The sequence below is a fragment of the Phoxinus phoxinus genome (assembly GCF_949152265.1).
Source record: "Phoxinus phoxinus genome assembly, chromosome: 3".
In the NCBI taxonomy this organism is placed as follows: domain Eukaryota; kingdom Metazoa; phylum Chordata; class Actinopteri; order Cypriniformes; family Leuciscidae; genus Phoxinus; species Phoxinus phoxinus.
This window is the reverse complement of record NC_136878.1, coordinates 4,674,424-4,692,515: the sequence shown is the minus strand read 5'-3', so window position 1 is coordinate 4,692,515 and position 18,092 is coordinate 4,674,424. Positions and strand designations below refer to the sequence as shown.

At 36.4% G+C, this 18,092-nt stretch overlaps 1 protein-coding gene across 6 annotated transcripts in view; it reads left to right on the top strand.

Moving 5' to 3' along the window:
* The window catches only part of rabl6a (RAB, member RAS oncogene family-like 6a), a 30,154-nt gene that overhangs the window by 6,017 nt on the left and 6,045 nt on the right, over positions 1 to 18,092 (top strand). For 3 of the 6 annotated variants that reach the window (XM_079608230.1, XM_079608228.1, XM_079608229.1), the window contains 8 exons: positions 4,103 to 4,155; positions 4,671 to 4,762; positions 6,045 to 6,185; positions 9,168 to 9,273; positions 11,592 to 11,695; positions 12,315 to 12,691; positions 16,117 to 16,279; positions 16,871 to 17,074. In XM_079608230.1, the coding sequence (XP_079464356.1) occupies positions 4,683 to 4,762; positions 6,045 to 6,185; positions 9,168 to 9,273; positions 11,592 to 11,695; positions 12,315 to 12,691; positions 16,117 to 16,279; positions 16,871 to 17,074 (1,175 nt within the window). In that variant the 5' untranslated portion in view covers positions 4,103 to 4,155; positions 4,671 to 4,682. Of the gene's footprint in view, positions 1 to 4,099; positions 4,156 to 4,670; positions 4,763 to 6,044; positions 6,186 to 9,167; positions 9,274 to 11,591; positions 11,696 to 12,314; positions 12,692 to 16,116; positions 16,280 to 16,870; positions 17,075 to 18,092 lie in introns of all 6 variants that reach the window. The other 3 variants (XM_079608227.1, XM_079608226.1, XM_079608231.1) reach the window with 2 other exon arrangements.

Here is an 18,092-nt window from a genome sequence, read left to right as displayed (position 1 = left end):
AAGGATCTACCGCCAGCAGTCGATTTTGATATTCTAGGTATTATTAACTGGCCGGAATTTTGAGATCGCAGTAGACGTGAAGGACTATAATAAGTTAAGAGCTCGCTCAAGTACTGCGGAGCTAAACCATTTAGTGCTTTGTAAGTGATCAGCAATATTTTAAAATTTATACGATGTTTAATAGGCAGCCAATGCAGTGTTGACAGAGCGGGGCTAATATGGTCATACTTCCTGGTTCTAGTAAGAACTCGAGCTGCTGCGTTTTGAACTAGCTGTAGTTTGTTTATTAAGCGTGCAGGGCAGCCACCCAGTAGAGCATTACAATAATCTAGCCTTGAGGTCATAAACGCATGAACTAATTGTTCTGCATTATTCATTGAGAGCATATGACGTAATTTAGATATATTTTTAAGATGGAAGAAAGCGGTTTTACAGATACTAGACACATGACTTTCAAATGAAAGATTGGTATCAAAGAGCACACCCAGGTTCCTAACCGACGACGAAGACTTAACAGAGCAGCCATCAAGTGTTAGACAGTACTCTAGGTTATTACGTGTGGAAGTTTTTTGTCCAATAATTAGAATCTCTGTTTTTTCTGAATTTAGTAGTAGGAAATTACTAGTCATCCAATTTTTTATATCAGCTATGCATTCCGTTAATTTTGTGAATTGGTAGGTTTCGTTAGGTTTTGAAGAAATATACAGCTGAGTATCGTCGGCATAACAGTGAAAGCTAATTCCATGTTTCCTAATGATATCTCCTAATGGTAGCATATACAGAGTGAACAGCAGCGGTCCTAGTACTGAGCCTTGTGGTACGCCATACTGAACTTGTGATTGATAAGACATCTCTTCATTTACTGCTACAAACTGATAACGGTCAGATAAGTATGATTTAAACCATGCTAGTGCAATTCCACTAATGCCAACATAATGTTCGAGTCTATTTAAAAGGATGTTGTGGTCAATGGTGTCAAATGCAGCACTAAGATCCAGTAATACTAATAGAGAGATACAACCACGATCGGATGATAAGAGCAAATCATTTGTGACTCTAACGAGAGCTGTCTCGGTACTATGGTGCGGTCTAAATCCGGACTGAAAATCCTCGCAGATATCATTCCTTTCAAGAAAGGAACACAGTTGTGAGGATACTGCTTTTTCTAATATCTTTGACAGAAATGGCAGATTAGAGATCGGCCTGTAATTGACTAGTTTTGTAGGATCAAGTTGCTGTTTTTTAACAAGCGGTTTAATCATAGCTAGCTTAAAGGTTTTTGGTACGTATCCTAGAGACAAAGATGAATTAATGATATTAAGAAGAGGATCTATGACATCTGGAAGCATCTCTTTCAGTAGCTTAGTCGGTATAGGGTCTAACATGCACGTTGTGGATTTAGATGATTTGACGAGTTTGCAAAATTCTTCCTCTCCTATAGCAATGAAAGAATCAAATTTTCCCTCAGGGAGACTACAATGCACTTCCTGATGCGATACTGTATTAGACGGTTGCATAGTTATAATTTTGTCCCTGATATTATCGATCTTATAAGTGAAGAAGTTCATAAAGTCATAAAGTCAACAATATTACTTCCAGATATGCCAGAGTTTATTTTTTTTTTTTTTACGATTTACCCTCGTAGGGCCAGATTTACTAACAGCTTGCACCAGCGCAAACCCTCTTTTGGCGTTAAAAAGCTACTGTCAGGATTCACTAAAGACATGCAGTGAAAAATGTGCGCTGAAAAGGTGTGGACAGGGTTATTTTTGCCGCTGACCTTATTGGATATGCATTTATAGGAGTTTCCCTTTCAGACGCAACATTTATGGGAGGAGAGAATTTAAAGTCTCCACGTAGTCAAAAATTGTATCTTTTAAAACTCATCTTTAATCATAAAAATGGTTTTTATGAAAAAAACTTTTTTTTCCTGTGAGGAAAATTTTTTTTTTGCATTAAAATATCTTGAATGTAACTCTACACCCTTACTTCATTTAGTATACGCGGATTCATGAATATGCAAATGAGCCCCGCCTCCACTCACTCATACAGACTCGTCTACAAGCCGATGTATCAGAATATTAATGCATTTAAAACTTTAATGTATCGCTCTCTACAACGTCGAACACATTCCGATTACGGTAATTATATAATTAGCCTTTTGCTTGACTATATTATCAAACAGCTAATAATGTGTTGCTAATTTTACACAAACATGTTACATTGTTACACATTTAGCATGTTACACATTTACATTTACCGTTCTCCATCTCAGAGTCAGACAGCTGCCTACTAACAATCATCAGAAATGCTTTGAACAACTCAGAACGTCAGTGAAGAAAGGCATATAGTTCATCATAACATCGTGAATAATTCTCCCGCTAAATTGCTAAATGTACACAATTTTTCATATCAGCAGAAAAGTATTTCCGGGATAACTTGGCTTCTCTTGAGACTCCCCTGCTTTGCAGCAGTTAATGATATGTTAAAGCCCGCCCACATTGACCTGATTGGTTACAAGGTAGTTTGTGATGTAAGGAACACCGGCGATTTCAAACCGCGTTTTTGAGACTCTATTTTTCACTGCAGGTTTAAGGAGAAAATACTCAGCAATGGTGTTGACATGAATTTGCACATGGTTTGTCTTAAAGCATATTAAAAACACCACATAGACACATAAACATACACTAGACAATTCACTAGTATTATTTACCGCCCAAAGAAAGCATGTCTGAAACCAGATGCTAATTTGCGCTTCTCTTGGTAAATTGCGTTGATCATTATGGAAATGATCCGGCTACCTCTGTGTTTTTTCATTTGTGTGTCGTCAGTAGATCATGCGCAGAACTTTCCGCGTTTATGGGATTGTGCTCTCACACTAATTTGCCCTGTTTAGTAAATCTGGCTCTTTGTAAATTAGTACAACCTTTTCCTATGGTAACCATAGTTTTCATTAAAAAAAAAATGAGTTAGAACTGTCATCAAAAAAATACATAAAAATGTAGAAAATATTTACACTGCTGGAAACAGATCCCATCTGAATGTATGAGGGTTTATAGCAGTAACAATATCTATATTAACTACAGGAGCAAACTATGGTTACCATGAAAATATTTGCACAAGGAGCTGCTGAATGCTTTTGCCCTTTTCAATTTATATATGTGTAAATATTGAAATAAGTTATTGAATCACTGTCACTGGGGTTAATGTGAATAAAGTGGTTTCTGGGAAGGAGCCAGGGGTGAGAATTTCTACTGAATCATCAGATAAAAAATATCTAATATAAAACTCTAATGTAAAAATTTATTTTAGATGTTTTCAAAAGTAATGCGTCAAAATGCAATGGTTATATAAACAGCACATACTGTGCATCTTCTGTTAAAAAATATGTGATTGGTAGGAAACCAGTTACAATTTGAAAGTTAAAATGTATAGACATTTAAGAAGGATATCGAGTACTCATTGACAGTGTGTTGACTTCAGAAAATCAATAATGAGATGGCTTTGAATAGATTTTTTGATAGGTACAAATAAAAAAAATAAAAAGGCGTGAATAAAGAACACTAAACTCTTAACACAAAGAAACATTTTTAGCTTAACTTTTTTTTTCAGCATGATATGGTTCTAAATAAACTGTTACTATGTTTAAAGAGCCTTTGAAAAACCATAGTTTCTTTTTTCATAGTGTGTGTGAGTAATGTGTCATCAGTAGAGCCTGACAACAGCAACGCCAAGGTCATTGGTTTGATTCCCAGGGAATGCATGGACTGATAAAATGTATACTTTGAATGCAATGCAGGCCGCTTTGGATAAAAGCATCTGCCAAATACATCAATGAAAATTCAAATATCATCCCATTGTTTTTCTGAGTAATACTTTACTTTTGAATTGATGTGGCTGACTAGGTAAGATAGTCAGGGTTCCAGCAGTCGTGTTAAAACATGTAAAGATTCAGAGCAACTTGTGTTAGAGGACACCATAATTTTAGTTTGTCTGCTTTGGTGGGTTCTTGATGAATATTACTCTTCTCGTATCTCAGACTCACAGTTGCTGAAGTGCAGCCACACTAATTGTAATAACTGTGTTTCTCCAACTACTGCAGGGAAAGGGAAAAGACGCGGAGAGAATCTGAAATTGGAAAACGAACCTCAGGAGGTATTCACTGCTGTTTTCTTAAACAACTGTTAAAAAGTTTGGGGTTGATGAGGTGAAGTCTTTTCTGCTCACCAAGGCTGTATTTATTTGATCAAAAATACAATCAAACAGTACTATTATGAACTGTTATTATTACAATTTTAATTTCTTATCAATGTTTAAACAGTTTTGCTGCTTAGTTCAAAAGAACTGCATTTATTTGACATATAAATCATTTGTATCATTGTAAATGTTTTACTGTCAATTTAATGTGTTCTTGCTGAATAAAAGCATTCATGTATTTTTTTAAATATGCAAACTTTTAAACTGTTTTGTAAGTCTGCTTGACAATTACCATGTGATTAATACTTCCATGTTTGTTTTGACTGAATTAAAAATGTATTGTGTAATACATTTCATTTCCTAATTAATCAATATCTCATGATGGGATCTGTGAGCTATTTGCAAGATAATTTTAATGTTCAGTCAGCTGGAAACAACACGGTAATCTTGGAGATGTTTTGTTCTCTGTGCAGTCTGAATCCGAGATGGCTCTCGACGCAGAGTTCCTGGATGTTTATAAGAACTGTAATGGCGTGATCATGATGTTTGACATCACCAAACAGTGGTAAGAAATCTGCCATTCCTTCCGTTTTTTCCCCCACATTCACTCTCTCCAAACCCCACATTCATTCTCCATCACCCTCTCCTGTCCCTCCACCACTCCGTTCCCGCCCCTGCCGCCCCTCTTTTTGGTCTGACAGCTATCGTGGTCAGGATCAGGTGGAGGAACTGGGCGTTGGGTTGCAGTGGGTCATTGAGCGTCTCTTTCACAGTAGAGTCGAGGCCACTGTCAGGAACAAAGAACGCAATGAAACCAATACCTGCAGCTCAGTGTCTCTTAAAGGTTCTGACTCTGTTTATCTCTCTGCTCATTGGATCTGCCTTGCATTCTGATAATGGGTCTTTACTTTTCGACCCAAGCACTTCGTCACAGGTGCCCGTTGTTTGCAAACCTATGGGCTTTGCTTTATTGATAGGGCTGAATTTTTTTTTGCTTCAACCATTGGGAATGTTGTGACCAGCAGGTACTTTTTGGTGTTTAGACCAACATTTAATCAGTGCCCCATTCTTTGTGGATTGCATAACAAGATCTAACATATTAAATATCTGATTCCTCGCTGTCTGATTTGGTCTTTCAAATATGCCTGCAATGCATATACAAGTCTTCAAATATGCGTGATTGGAATAACTAATTGAGTTGTTGAGATAATTGTTCATTCTTGTGTTGATTGGAAAAAACACTTTCTTTATTGTGACTTTTTTCCACATTTTCAAATAATAATAGTGTTAAAATGTATTATGTATATGTGTGTGTGTATATATATATATATACACACACACACACAGGTCACTAAATGAATGCATAGTGAACTGCATTTTATATATATATAATATATACAGCTCACTATATGAATGTCAGCTGTGATCATCTGGATTTTTCTTAAGTTTCTTGGTCCATGTTTAATCCGAATCTCTTGCCGGGTAAACGGTCTAATAACCTTGATTATTTTCAGTTTGGTATTTATGCTGCTGTCAGGCCGCTAAAGAGGAACACACAAGATGATGTTTTTACTGCTTTGCTTTTCCATGCTGCTTGCTAATAAGATCCTGGCATTTCATTATGCTTTTTTCCCCTAACATACTGTATATGTGGGTGGTATGAAGTCTGGGAGTGGTGGCCAATAATGCAAATAAGATTATTTGATGAATCGGTTCAAAAATATCTTAAACCGTACTCAATGTTAAAACTCACATTTTTAGATTATGATGTATGAAATTGTGTAATACACAAGAAAATCACATCAATGTATGTTTCGTATGAATCACAGACTCTGTCTTTACTGCAGGACGTTCAACTACATCCTTAGGGAGTTACCAAAAGTGCCAACACACGTCCCAGTGTGTGTCCTGGGTAACCAGCGGGACATGGGCGAGCACAGGGTCATCTTACCTGATGACATCAGAGATTTTATCAACAGTCTGAACAGGTGAGCAGATAAGATTAAAGTCGGCGTGAAACGGAAGTTGTGATAGTCTTTTGTTTCCTATTGTGTCGTATATCCGAGTGAAACGGCTCCTCAAACAAGAACAACTGTAGGGCGGGACTTGATTTTGTCCATTGGGATTGGTCGGATGGTTGTGGTTTGCTATTGGTGGATCTCATGTGAGTGACAGGTTGTCCTATCCTCGTCTTTAGAAAAGAGAAGAGATGTCACTGCATGAGGGGGGGGGGGAAGTTATTTTGATTAAAGGTGCAATCGGTCATCTGGGAAATGTTAACTTAATCAAACAATAATGATGTGCATGGATAAATCATTTATAATAATTTCTTGCAATATTATAAAAAATTATCACTTTTGATTTAATAGTGACTGTAACCCTCAAACTAAAGGCTGGATTCACAAAAACTTCTTTAGAAAGAAGTTAGGAAAATTCTTAAGATATAATGCTAATAAATTTGTAAGAATGTTCTTAAGTGCAATTCTCTCAAATATTGCAAAGTTCTCAAATATTTTCTTAAGAACATAATCTTATTTTTTTCTTAAGAAGAAAATGACAGGCTTTGGTGTTATTTGATTGAAAGGCTGGTATTGCTGAATGAAAAACACCTCAAAGCCCATCTTTTTGCCCTGCATAGATCACTGTAGATGACGTACGTGCTCAGACAATTTGTTTTTTTCTTCCTCTTGGCGGGAGTTAATCACTCAGCGCTGTTTTTTTTTAATGTGCTGTCAAGTTAAAATAGTTCTTTTAAAAATAGATGTTTCTAAAATAGCCTGTCCCAAGAATTAGTGGTATTTTCCATTCATTTGCGCTCTGTCTAGAGTGAATGCATCCCGTATCTGTGTGATGCCGCGCTAGTTTTTTGCTAAAGTGAGCGCATCGTATATATAAAGACAGGTATGGGTTTATCATTACTTTAAGAAATAATTGACAATTATTTTTAAGAATTTTCTTGTTGTCTCAAGAACATTAAGAATTTATTGGGAATACAAAATAATCATGTCTTTTTTTTTAAGTTAGAGAATAATTTTATTCTGGGGTTTACAGAACCTCTTAGTCCAAATCCATGCCCTATGTAATACATTTTTCAGCTATCAATCTTTCAATCACTCAGCTAGAGAATACCCATAATGCACTGTCGGTCAATTCCCGTGTCTGACCATTAGATGTCTCCCGCAGCTGAATTATCCATCAATCTATTGTCCAATGTGGGTACATTGTAATATCATACAGGCATACATTCCTTTTTTTAATATATTATTCAATTGTTTCAATAAGGTTTATACATAGTTTCCATGAGAGAGTTCAAGATAAATAATTTCATTACTACTCGAGCTGCCAGTTTGCTAAGTTTCAGTTATTAAACGGCAAGCACAAACAATGCAAAAGCGTCAACCCTTCTGATGCACCCAGTGTCCGAATTCACTCACTCGTTTTCATTCACTCCCTCAAGTGAACTATATTAGTGGAGTAAAATTAGGTTTGAAATTAGAGGTCGACCGATTCATCGGTTTTGCCGATTAATCGGCACCGATTGTTGACTGGTGGAACTATCGTTATCGGCAAAAATATATACCGATAGTTTTTCCTGGTTGCGTCCATTGCTGGAGCGGCTGAGAAGCGCGCGCTGTCATTCATTACACAGTGTAAGAGCTGAGAAGGGTCTGCTGGCATGATGCAGTACAAGAGCGGCCTCTAGAGGTGTAATAAAAACTTGTGCCTCGTGTTGTTTATTTCGACACGTGATTCTGCGTGCTGCACTGAGAGCACATGCTGTGTGGAGAGCGCTGACATCAGACGCGCGTTTAAAGCACCGACAGCTCAAATGTATGTATACAGTACATTGTCATATCATTATAAAGTGATAAATTTGTTGACTAAATGCTGCATTAGTAGAGAAAGAACAGCACAACAGTATGTTTGTTTGCCTTCGAGGCTGAGAGGACGCTAACATTAGTAGTACCTCAAGCGGTTAAAACACTGACAAACATAAACGTAAGTCCGACCCGAATGTTTAATGTCACAATTGTTACCTCTATATTTGCATTAGTTCATATCCAGCTGGTCACTTTTATGCATTAAATATGCAGAGAAGTTGCATATTTAAAGCTAGAGACGTAAGCAAACTGATATGTTCATACAGCCGACAGAAACATAAACGAATCAGAAAAGCATTTGATTTCGGTTATTTTTTTTTTTTTCATCTTCACTTTAATACAAATTTTGTTACTTTTTTATTAATTAAGTTGGCTTGAAAAGAATAGTTAAATTTTGAATGTAACTGGTTTTATTTGTTATTTAGAGTATTACTTTTTGTTTCAGTTTGAATGAATGTCTTTTATTGACTTAAATATTTATTCACATTTATATATTTATTTCATTTAGCATGTTTTCATGGTTCAATACAGTTTTTTTTATTTTTATAATAAAGTTCAGCACTGTTTTACTTGGAGTATTATGTTTGTTTTTATCCAGTATCAATTTTAAAAACTATCGGTTCATTAATCGGTTATCGGCAAGTATGGCCCAACCTAGCTATCGTTATCGGTAAAATCCACTATCGGTCGACCTCTATTTGAAATAAACTTAGCTGGACAGTGGGTTCCCAGGAGGAAGGTGGAAGATGTCAAATGAATCAAATTCATAAAACTTTAACAATTTAATAATAATTTATCAAAACAGTTGTAATCAAATAAAGGCATAAAACATGAACAATTTAATTAATCTTTTAAAATGTATTCAAATGACAATTTAACAATTCCTTATATTCACTGCCTTTAATGCAACACTTAAAAAATACATGTCTTTTATGCCTTTTAACCTACATAAAAACTTACATACTGACAGTTTTATTTTATTTTTAGTTAAAAATGTCTCCAAATATACAATGCAAAGCTCTTATGAATAATGTATGTGTCAGTTATCAGCCAACTTTTCCCTAATCCAATAATCCCTTTTCATTTTAGACCTCCGGGCTCCTCCTACATCCACTATGCCGAGTCCTCCATGAAAAACGGCTTTGGTCTCAAATACCTCCATCGCTTCTTCAACATCCCATTCCTGCAGCTGCAGGTCAGAGGAAACTCTCAAAGTCATGTTTGCTCTCAGGTCAAAGCGTCAAATGTTTTAGCGTCATTTCAAGTGGAATCTTCACATATCTTACATGGGGATTTGAGTTCATCCATATGTTTTGGTGATATAAGAGTTTGTGGATTACGGCCAGGGCTCTTGATGCTGATCCTGGAGATCTGCCTTCCTGCTCTAACAGATCTTCTGTAGTTTTCAGGGCCGCGTCCTCATTTGCATCCATTCTAAAAAGTATGCAAGCAAAAAATAAGTGTGTGCTAAATCATAGTGCATTGGAAATGGTATGCTAAAGGGGCTATTGTGTATACATGCAGGGAGGTACAGTATCCAGACATTATCCCAGTTTTGGGCTACAATTTGAGAATTCGCTTTATTTTTAGCACTAATGCTAAAATGTGTCTTTGTCAGGAAGTGAAAATGAGAGAAATAGAAAATTTCTCTAGTCATGAATTTGATTCTGAGCAAAATCACATGAATGCACATGGCCATATTTATGATTCACAGGAAACCTGGGAAAATCAGGCAAATCTATAGTGGAATTTTCCATTTTAAATTTTTTTTTTTATAGATTATAGAAAAAGAATATAGAAATTAGTAAAAGAATGTTTTAATTATTTAATTTAATTCAAGGGATTTTAATGACTGTCGTTTTATTAATATAATATATTATTTATTTGACTTCGTTTTTATATTTATATTTTCCGTTTATTTTATGTAATTTTTGTTAGTTTTAGGTTTTTTAATACTTCTATTTAGATTTTTTTAATAGATTTAGATCTATTTTTTTATTTTTATATATATATATAATTATAGTTTGAGTTAACAGTAACAACACAGATTTTTTTTTTTAAATCATGGAAATGAATTGGTCAGAAGTTGTGGGAACCCTTTAGTAGGACCTTCTCTAGTGCACTCAGTAGGCAGCTATAGATTTGAGGCCCCTGCTTTGTCGCTCAACAGATTTAGTCAGTCTTACAGTCAAGTTAGTACTAACATTAGCAGTAGCATTAAAGGGTTCCTGTTATGCGTTTTTACATTTTCAACTTTCTTTAGTGTGTCATGTTGCTGTTTGAGTATGAAAAGGTCTGCAAATTTACAAAGCACAAAGTCCCTCCAGCTGGAGTTATTCTCTATATTAGTGTGCACGGTTTCTGAACTCCCTGAAATGCCTCCATTGTAGTCTTGAGTTTTCTTATGGGAACAAACGCATCACAATATTCCTCATTTAAATAATTCCCACCCAAGGCATTACGCAAAATAAAGGGGCGGGGCCTGGTTGAGTTAGTAGTGTGTTGAAACTGGCGGTTATGGTGAGGGGCGGGACATTTCTCAAACACGCTCTGAGCAGATGGCCAATCACAACATTTTTGATCATTAATGCATGGAAACCTATTCTAGTAGACCCCAAAAACAAAATAAAGACTGTAAAAGGCATTCTAGATCCCCTTTAAAGTTGTTCTTTTATATGCATCCTTGTTATGTCTCATGAGACTGGCTGAATGGCATCAATTAATTAGGAATGTTGCAATTAGCCTGGGGATCAATGGCAGCCCCTGTGTCTTATGTGTCAGCCTCTCTTCCTAAGGTTACTCCACAGTAAGTAGGTTAGCGGACTGGTTTCAGTTTAATGTATTTCATTGATCTTGTTAGAGAAATTAACTTCTGTTCAATTAGCCAGCTCAGCATAGATTGATATTGAAACTCAAGAGATACGCAACATCATATTACAGATGCAACCACAATAATTCATAAACGTTGTATCAGATTCTGTATATGGATTGGTTTCATGGGGTTCTGGTTCCTGCTCTGGTTACTGAAGTCTGTTTGTAATTATTTTGTCTGTTTGACACTGTTGACCTTCCCCTGTTATACACAAGTCTTTATTATCTGTGAATATTGCTGACAGCTGAACAACTGGTTGCTGTAAAGGTGATGCAAATCCCGCTGCTCAGAATCAGTCCGTGTCAAACTCATTAAACTTTCAGTACTGTGCCTAGATCTGTTTTCCTCTCCTTGCTATCTTTTTCAGTCATAGTTTAAAGGCCACTTCTGACTTCCGTGACTTTGAACACACTTCTAACCCCAAGTATCAGTTCGGTCAGAAACCGGTTATTGGTTAGTGCATGTTTTTCAGTTGAGCTGTGGCGCTCATGAAAGAGGTTTGTGCTTCTCTCTACCCATTAATTTCCAGTCCTAATTTAGAAATAATAAAGCAGGACAGTGCTTACTTCAGTGAAAATGAGGTCACTGTTGATGTCCTGAGAGATTACAGTATGTTTGATGTGGTGCTTTTGTGTTTCCAGAGGGAGACTCTGTTACGACAACTGGAGACAAATCAGCTTGACATCGATGCCACGCTAGAAGAACTCAGTGTTCAGCAGGAGACGGAGGACCAGAACTATGACATGTGAGTGTGAACCTCAGGCACACACAGGCACTAAGACAAGAACGGGTATTGTTCAAAATTCATGTATAACTTTGATGAAAGGTTTTGATCCACTTAAAATGTCGACTACTGTAGTTACCGTACCATACAACGCACGGTATGCTAGGTTAACTTTACAAATTCACATCATTTTTAACATAATTTAGTGAACAGATATGTACGGAGCCCCTAAGTGGACGTGTGGGGGGGGGGGGGGGGGATATGAGATGGGAGGGAAAATATTAAGTCAATGTTTTTGCCTTCTCTCGCAAATGTTTGGCTTTCCCCCGAGAACTATTGTTTTGTCGTTATTATCAATAATAGTATATATAGTTATAATAGTAATTTATTATTACTGTGTTGATAAATAATTTAAATATTAACTTGAGATATTATATTAGGAGATATTTCAAGCACGTTTTTTTAAAAAGTGGTTTGGCTAAAAAAAAGTTTGGAAGGATCAGAGTTCAGCAAAGCAAAAGTCTCACTATGACTTTGCAATAAAAGTCAATTTTGTCATTTATTCCGGCCAAGAGCCACCCACTAAGACAAGAATGCCACCTGACCAACATTTTTACAAATTTCACTGCTGTTTTTGCAGATTTCTTGAGATGATGGAGACACGCAAAGCTTATGGATCTCCAGCGCCCTCTAATGGCCAGAGCCCGTCCTCAGGGTCCCAGTCCCCTGTGGTGCTGCCCGGTGCCGCCTCTCCCAGTAACTCCAGCCCCAGTACACCACAGGCTCCTGTCCCTCTCCAGACGCAATCCGCCCCGCCACCACCTCCATCTATACCACACCCTCCTGTCCAGATCACAGCCGCCCATGCTCCCCAAACACCATCTCAAAGCCTGGAGCCTTCGCCCGCAGCAACGGTACCCGCATCTACCCAACCCGCACCTCCTCATGCCCAGAAACGAGGCTTCATGTCACGCCTGTTCGGTTCGTCTGCTGCAGAGACTTCACCAGACAGACCAGGTCAGTACAAAACATCAGAGGAGTCTGTTTTTACTGGTCTGTTGCCAGTTATGTCTCGGCTCCCAAAGATCTCACTTTAAAGAATAAGGCTTTTCTGTGTTACAGATAAGCTCTGTTCTGTAAGCAGTCTTGTCGTTCACTTCCTACACACACACACACACACACACACACAGAAACAGAAAAAAATTAATCATGGCATAGTTTATTTTTTTTTTTTTAATAATCACATTTATTTCTAAATGTATTTATTCAAATTGCTTAGCATTAGAATAAGTCTGTTAATTGTACAAACAATTAAATTTAATCCTTTTAAAAGTCATTGAATTTAATTATGGCTAGTTCAAGCAAAATCCAATTATTAGTTTGTTAAACTAATGTGTTTAAATGCCCAAATCAATGAAAATGTTATGTAATTACTAGGGCTGTCACTTTTGTGAAAAAATCCTGTTCGATTTTTGAGACATAAGTGTTCATTGAATCGATTGTAAAATCGATTTTCCATGTCTAAAGACGTTTCCATTTTCCAACCAAATATAGGCAAATCCACGGACAACTAACAGGCATTAGGACGAGCGTAAAGACTGCGCTTGAGATGCGCACAAGTCAGCAATATTTCTGATGATTTATTGGCGTGAAGTTTCGTGCACAATAACAAACAGGAGTGCAACATTCAGGGATTGAAATTAACACCTGCCAATCCGCCAAATGCGGGTAAAAATTAACTTTGGTGGGTAGCGCTGTCAAATCACGAGCCAATTTGGTGTGTTTCTATGTTTACTCACTTTGCTGGGGAAGTTCGTGTAGCCAAATCTGCGCGGATTTAGCGCAAATATGCAACTCGTGAGTCATCATGATATATTAAATGCAGCGTATTGCGCAGAATCTGCGCATTTCTGGCTTACTTGAACACACACGTCACTAAGCAACAAACAACGGTGCGCTTGCTCACTTGCATTGAAGTAATAGCGAATATTAAAAAGCATTTGGTAAACAGAAAAGACATTGTTATTTTCCAACATCCTACATGTTCTGTGTATTGTATTGATCTGTCCACCTAAAACAACTTTTTTGGTAAAAAAAAAAAAAGGCCTTTAAAATCGATTCCCTATTTTCATTTTCGAATCTTGGGTTGGTTGGTCCGATCGATTGTGCAATCGATTTTCGAACGTAAAGTGACAGCCCTAGTAATTACGTAAATCTTAAATGTAGGCCTATATTAATTTTTTCTGAGTGTAGGCAGCATCCAAACTAAAAAAGAGCCTTGTTTGTGTCTGATTTGAAACTCTCTACAAGGGCAACTCTGTGCATCACACAAATAAAAACACTTGATATTATATACACTCCAATATTGGGTACACTAGCTTTGTACGTTTTTACAGTAATGAATAAAATGCAAGTATATTAATCCTCAGCGATTTTCTTAACTAAATAAATTGTTGAATAACGGTGCTACCTACCATTTGGAAATAGTTCTTTAGACTACAGTTGGAATATTTACTCTCACAGACTTATAAAGTTTAATGCAAGTAAGTATTCAAAATGATCAAACTGCACATCCCCAGTAAGCTGCTTTGTATAAAAAGGTCTGTTTGCATTCAATATGTACTTCAAAGGCCTTCACAACAATTAACTTACACGGTTTCCCTAGTGTGTTTTCAGATCTGAGTGTGTGTGTGTGTGTAGGTTTGCTAATGTGAATGTATGAACTGTACTAAAGAGGGGCAGTCGTTCAGGGACTACATTCATTGCCTTATATACTGAATACCAATGAGACATTATCAGGCAACACTGGACCCGCCGCTGCACAGTCATTACAGAGAGCGGTGGACTGACAAACACTCGCCGGCTCTGCACCAGTGCATCTGCTGCTGCATTGCAGATCCTGGGGGATGGGGCCCATCAACACATATATATATACACAGAATGTGTGTCAAATGGCTCCATATGAATATCATTTGCAAATATTTTGCTCTCTCAAGTTTGTGTTTTTGCTCATTTTCACAAAAGTGCCCTTTTGTTCTGTGGAATGCTTGACAAATGTCTAAACTGGTATGAAAGGTCCAAGATATCATGCATACTAATTTATCATTAGTTCAGCATTCAAGATGGTCCAGAATTCAGGTTTGATCAGTTTTTAGTCATTTCTTCTGGACATTTTCCTGTTTTAGGACCTTTTAAAAGCTCCTTTATTCAATAACATACTTGCAGAGACTTTCTTATCGCAGGATTGTGCTAAGTATTGTTATAAAGCACAGTTCCTTCATCTGTGACCGTACAAATACTTGTTGTGTCTTCATTACTGCCATCATCTGTCCTTCAAATATGTCTGAAAGTGTCCTGAATGCCCATGAAACCTATGTATTCATACAGTATATTAATTTCCTTTATACGTTTCATGTGTTTCAGTGAATCTAAAGCCTTTTTTATTTATTTATTTAGTCTACTGTTTATCAATATTATCATGATTAAGCACATTTCCCCAAAAAAAATCTCATCAAGTTTATATTTAAAGTTAAAGTATAAATTAAAGTTGTTGTACTGCCTATTGCTGATTTAATTTAAATCATTGTGTCTGTATTTTCATTATTCTAATAAACTAATGGGAATGAGATTTTTTTTATGAGAATTTTCAGGGGAAATGTGAAAAAAATGGACAATGCAAAATATTTTAATTATATTTTATTTTATGCAATATTTTTTTTTTTTTTTTTAATGCTTGATGTGTAATGACAGATTTACCTCATTTAATTTGTTCATTTAATTAAATAATTATATATAATAAATAATAATTAACAAGTTTAATTTCATAACAAGCCAATTCTGTCATTCTATAAAAGTAAAATATGTTTCTGGTATAATTCAAGTAAATGCATTCTTGCATGTTATTAATGAGAATGAGATTTTTTTTTTTTTTTTTTTAGGAGAATTTGGGTCTGATTATTATCAATGCAAAATATCTTAATCCCTAAAAAAGGTCAAGTCACATTTATGTTGTGCTTTACACAATACAGTTGTTGTTGTTTTTTCAACGCAGCTTAATATTAATAAACAAGAAAAAGAATCAAGCTGGAGGTGAGCTGGACGATGAAATCACTGTTTTCTACAGAGCTGCTCCTTTTTTTCTTCTTTTTTTTACTTTTTGAACTTTACACCGTTATTGAACAGAACTGAATCAACAACTGCACTGAACTGTCCTCAGCTAAACAATGCTGCTTTATCTGTAATTACATATTTTTTGCATCATTGAATCATTATTTTCCTGTTATCACTGTAAAGCTGCTTTGAAACAATCTGTATTGTATAAAGCGCTATAGAAATAAAGCTGACTTGCCTTGACTGTTTGCAACTGTGCAACATAATTTGTGCACATTACCATTTTGGAATTATTGCATACATTCATTTTAACCCAACATTATTTTCATCAGAAACTACAGGTTCTGAAGGCCCGAAGCCTTCTGGAAATGTGCAGAGCGTGGATGAATTTGTACCGGAGGTGGGATTGGACCGGACCTTTCTGGAAGACGGTGGAACAGCAGTTAAATCAAAGAAAAAACCTCCAACATCAGCTGCCATTCTGGACAGTGATAGGTGAGCTGTCAAAACACGTCCTTTATTGTTTCTAAAAAATAATTCCATTACTGTTGTAATTTTAGCAGCTCATTAAAATACTGGACAGGGTTTCCTTTTCTCAGATCAACATGATTGTTTCATCTCAAAATAATTTGGTTGTGGTTATGCTGGCAAAAAAAACAAGTGATGCTTCAGAAATGAAGAAAGTTTGTGAATTTTGAGAAACAATGAAAATTAAGCATTGAAAATATTCATGCAAAGGTACATTGGTAACACTTTACAATATGTATTGTCAATGTATTAACTAACATGAACAGTGAGCAATATATTTTATTTACAACATTTATTAATCTTAGTTAATGTTAGTTAATAAAAATATAATGTTGTTAGTTCACAATGCATTAACTAAGTAAATGTTAAAATTAACATTAACAACGATTAATAAATGCTGTAGAAGTGTTCATTCTTTGTTCATGTTAACTAATTTATTTAATGTTGGAAAATGAAATATTATTGTAAAGTGACACAACCATATTTATTTTAATGGCATTTGGGTTCAATTTTAGTCGCATGTTAAACTCATGATGAGTTTTCCTGTCTTTTCCTCAGTGACGGAGAGGGCCGGGGAAATCCTCTGGTCTCCGGCTTCCAGGATGATTTAGATCCGGATGACCGAGCGCTGGGCCAGCCTGCCCATAAAGCTGTGGTCCCGAGCGTGGGCGTCACACTCACGAGTGACGAAGAGGAGGAAGATTCATATCTACCCTCTGTTGACCTGCACAAAAGCATCAGCTCAGGAACAAACTCAAAGGGGTAAAAAAACGAATACATTTAATAGAAAGACATCAGTGGGATACAGACATGTTGAGACCTGACCAGAATTTCCAGAAGATTTGTTGTACGGTTTAAATTAATTTCCCTCACTGTTGATGAGCTTCCAAAATAGAAATTATTCCATTAGCAGAGAGACTTCTCTCATTTACTTTAATTAAAACACCCGTAATGAAGGCAAAACCAATTTTCATTTCTTGATAATATTATTTTTCAATTAATGTTACCCTGGCAGTGATTTCTATAGATAGATCGGTAGACTAACAGTTAGACATGGATGTATGGATGAAAAGGATAGATGGATGTCTGGATGGATTGATGAAAAAGATGGATAGATGGATGGATGAATGAAATTTATGGATTGATGGATGGATGGATGAATTACATGGATGGATGGATGAAATGCATGGATGGATGGATGAAATACATGGATGGATGGATGGATGGATGGATGGATGGAATACATGGATGGATGGATGAAATGCATGGATGGATGGATGGATGAAATGCATGGATGGATGGATGAAATACATGGATGGATGGATGGATGGATGGATGGAATACATGGATGGATGGATGAAATGCATGGATGGATGGATGGATGGATGAAATGCATGAATGGATGGATGGATGGATGAAATACATGGATGGATGGATGGATGGATGGATGGATGAAATACATGGATGGATGGATGGATGAAATGCATGGATGGATGGATAGATGAAATGCATGGATGGATGAAATGCATGATGGATGGATGAAATGCATGGATGGATGGATGAAATGGATGGATGGATGGATGGATGAAATGCATGGATGGATGAAATGCATGGATGGATGGATGGATGAAATGCATGGATGGATGGATGGATGGATGAAATGCATGGATGGATGAAATGCATGGATGGATGAAATGCATGGATGGATGGATGGATGAAATGCATGGATGGATGGATGGATGAAATGCATGGATGGATGGATGAAATGCATGGATGGATG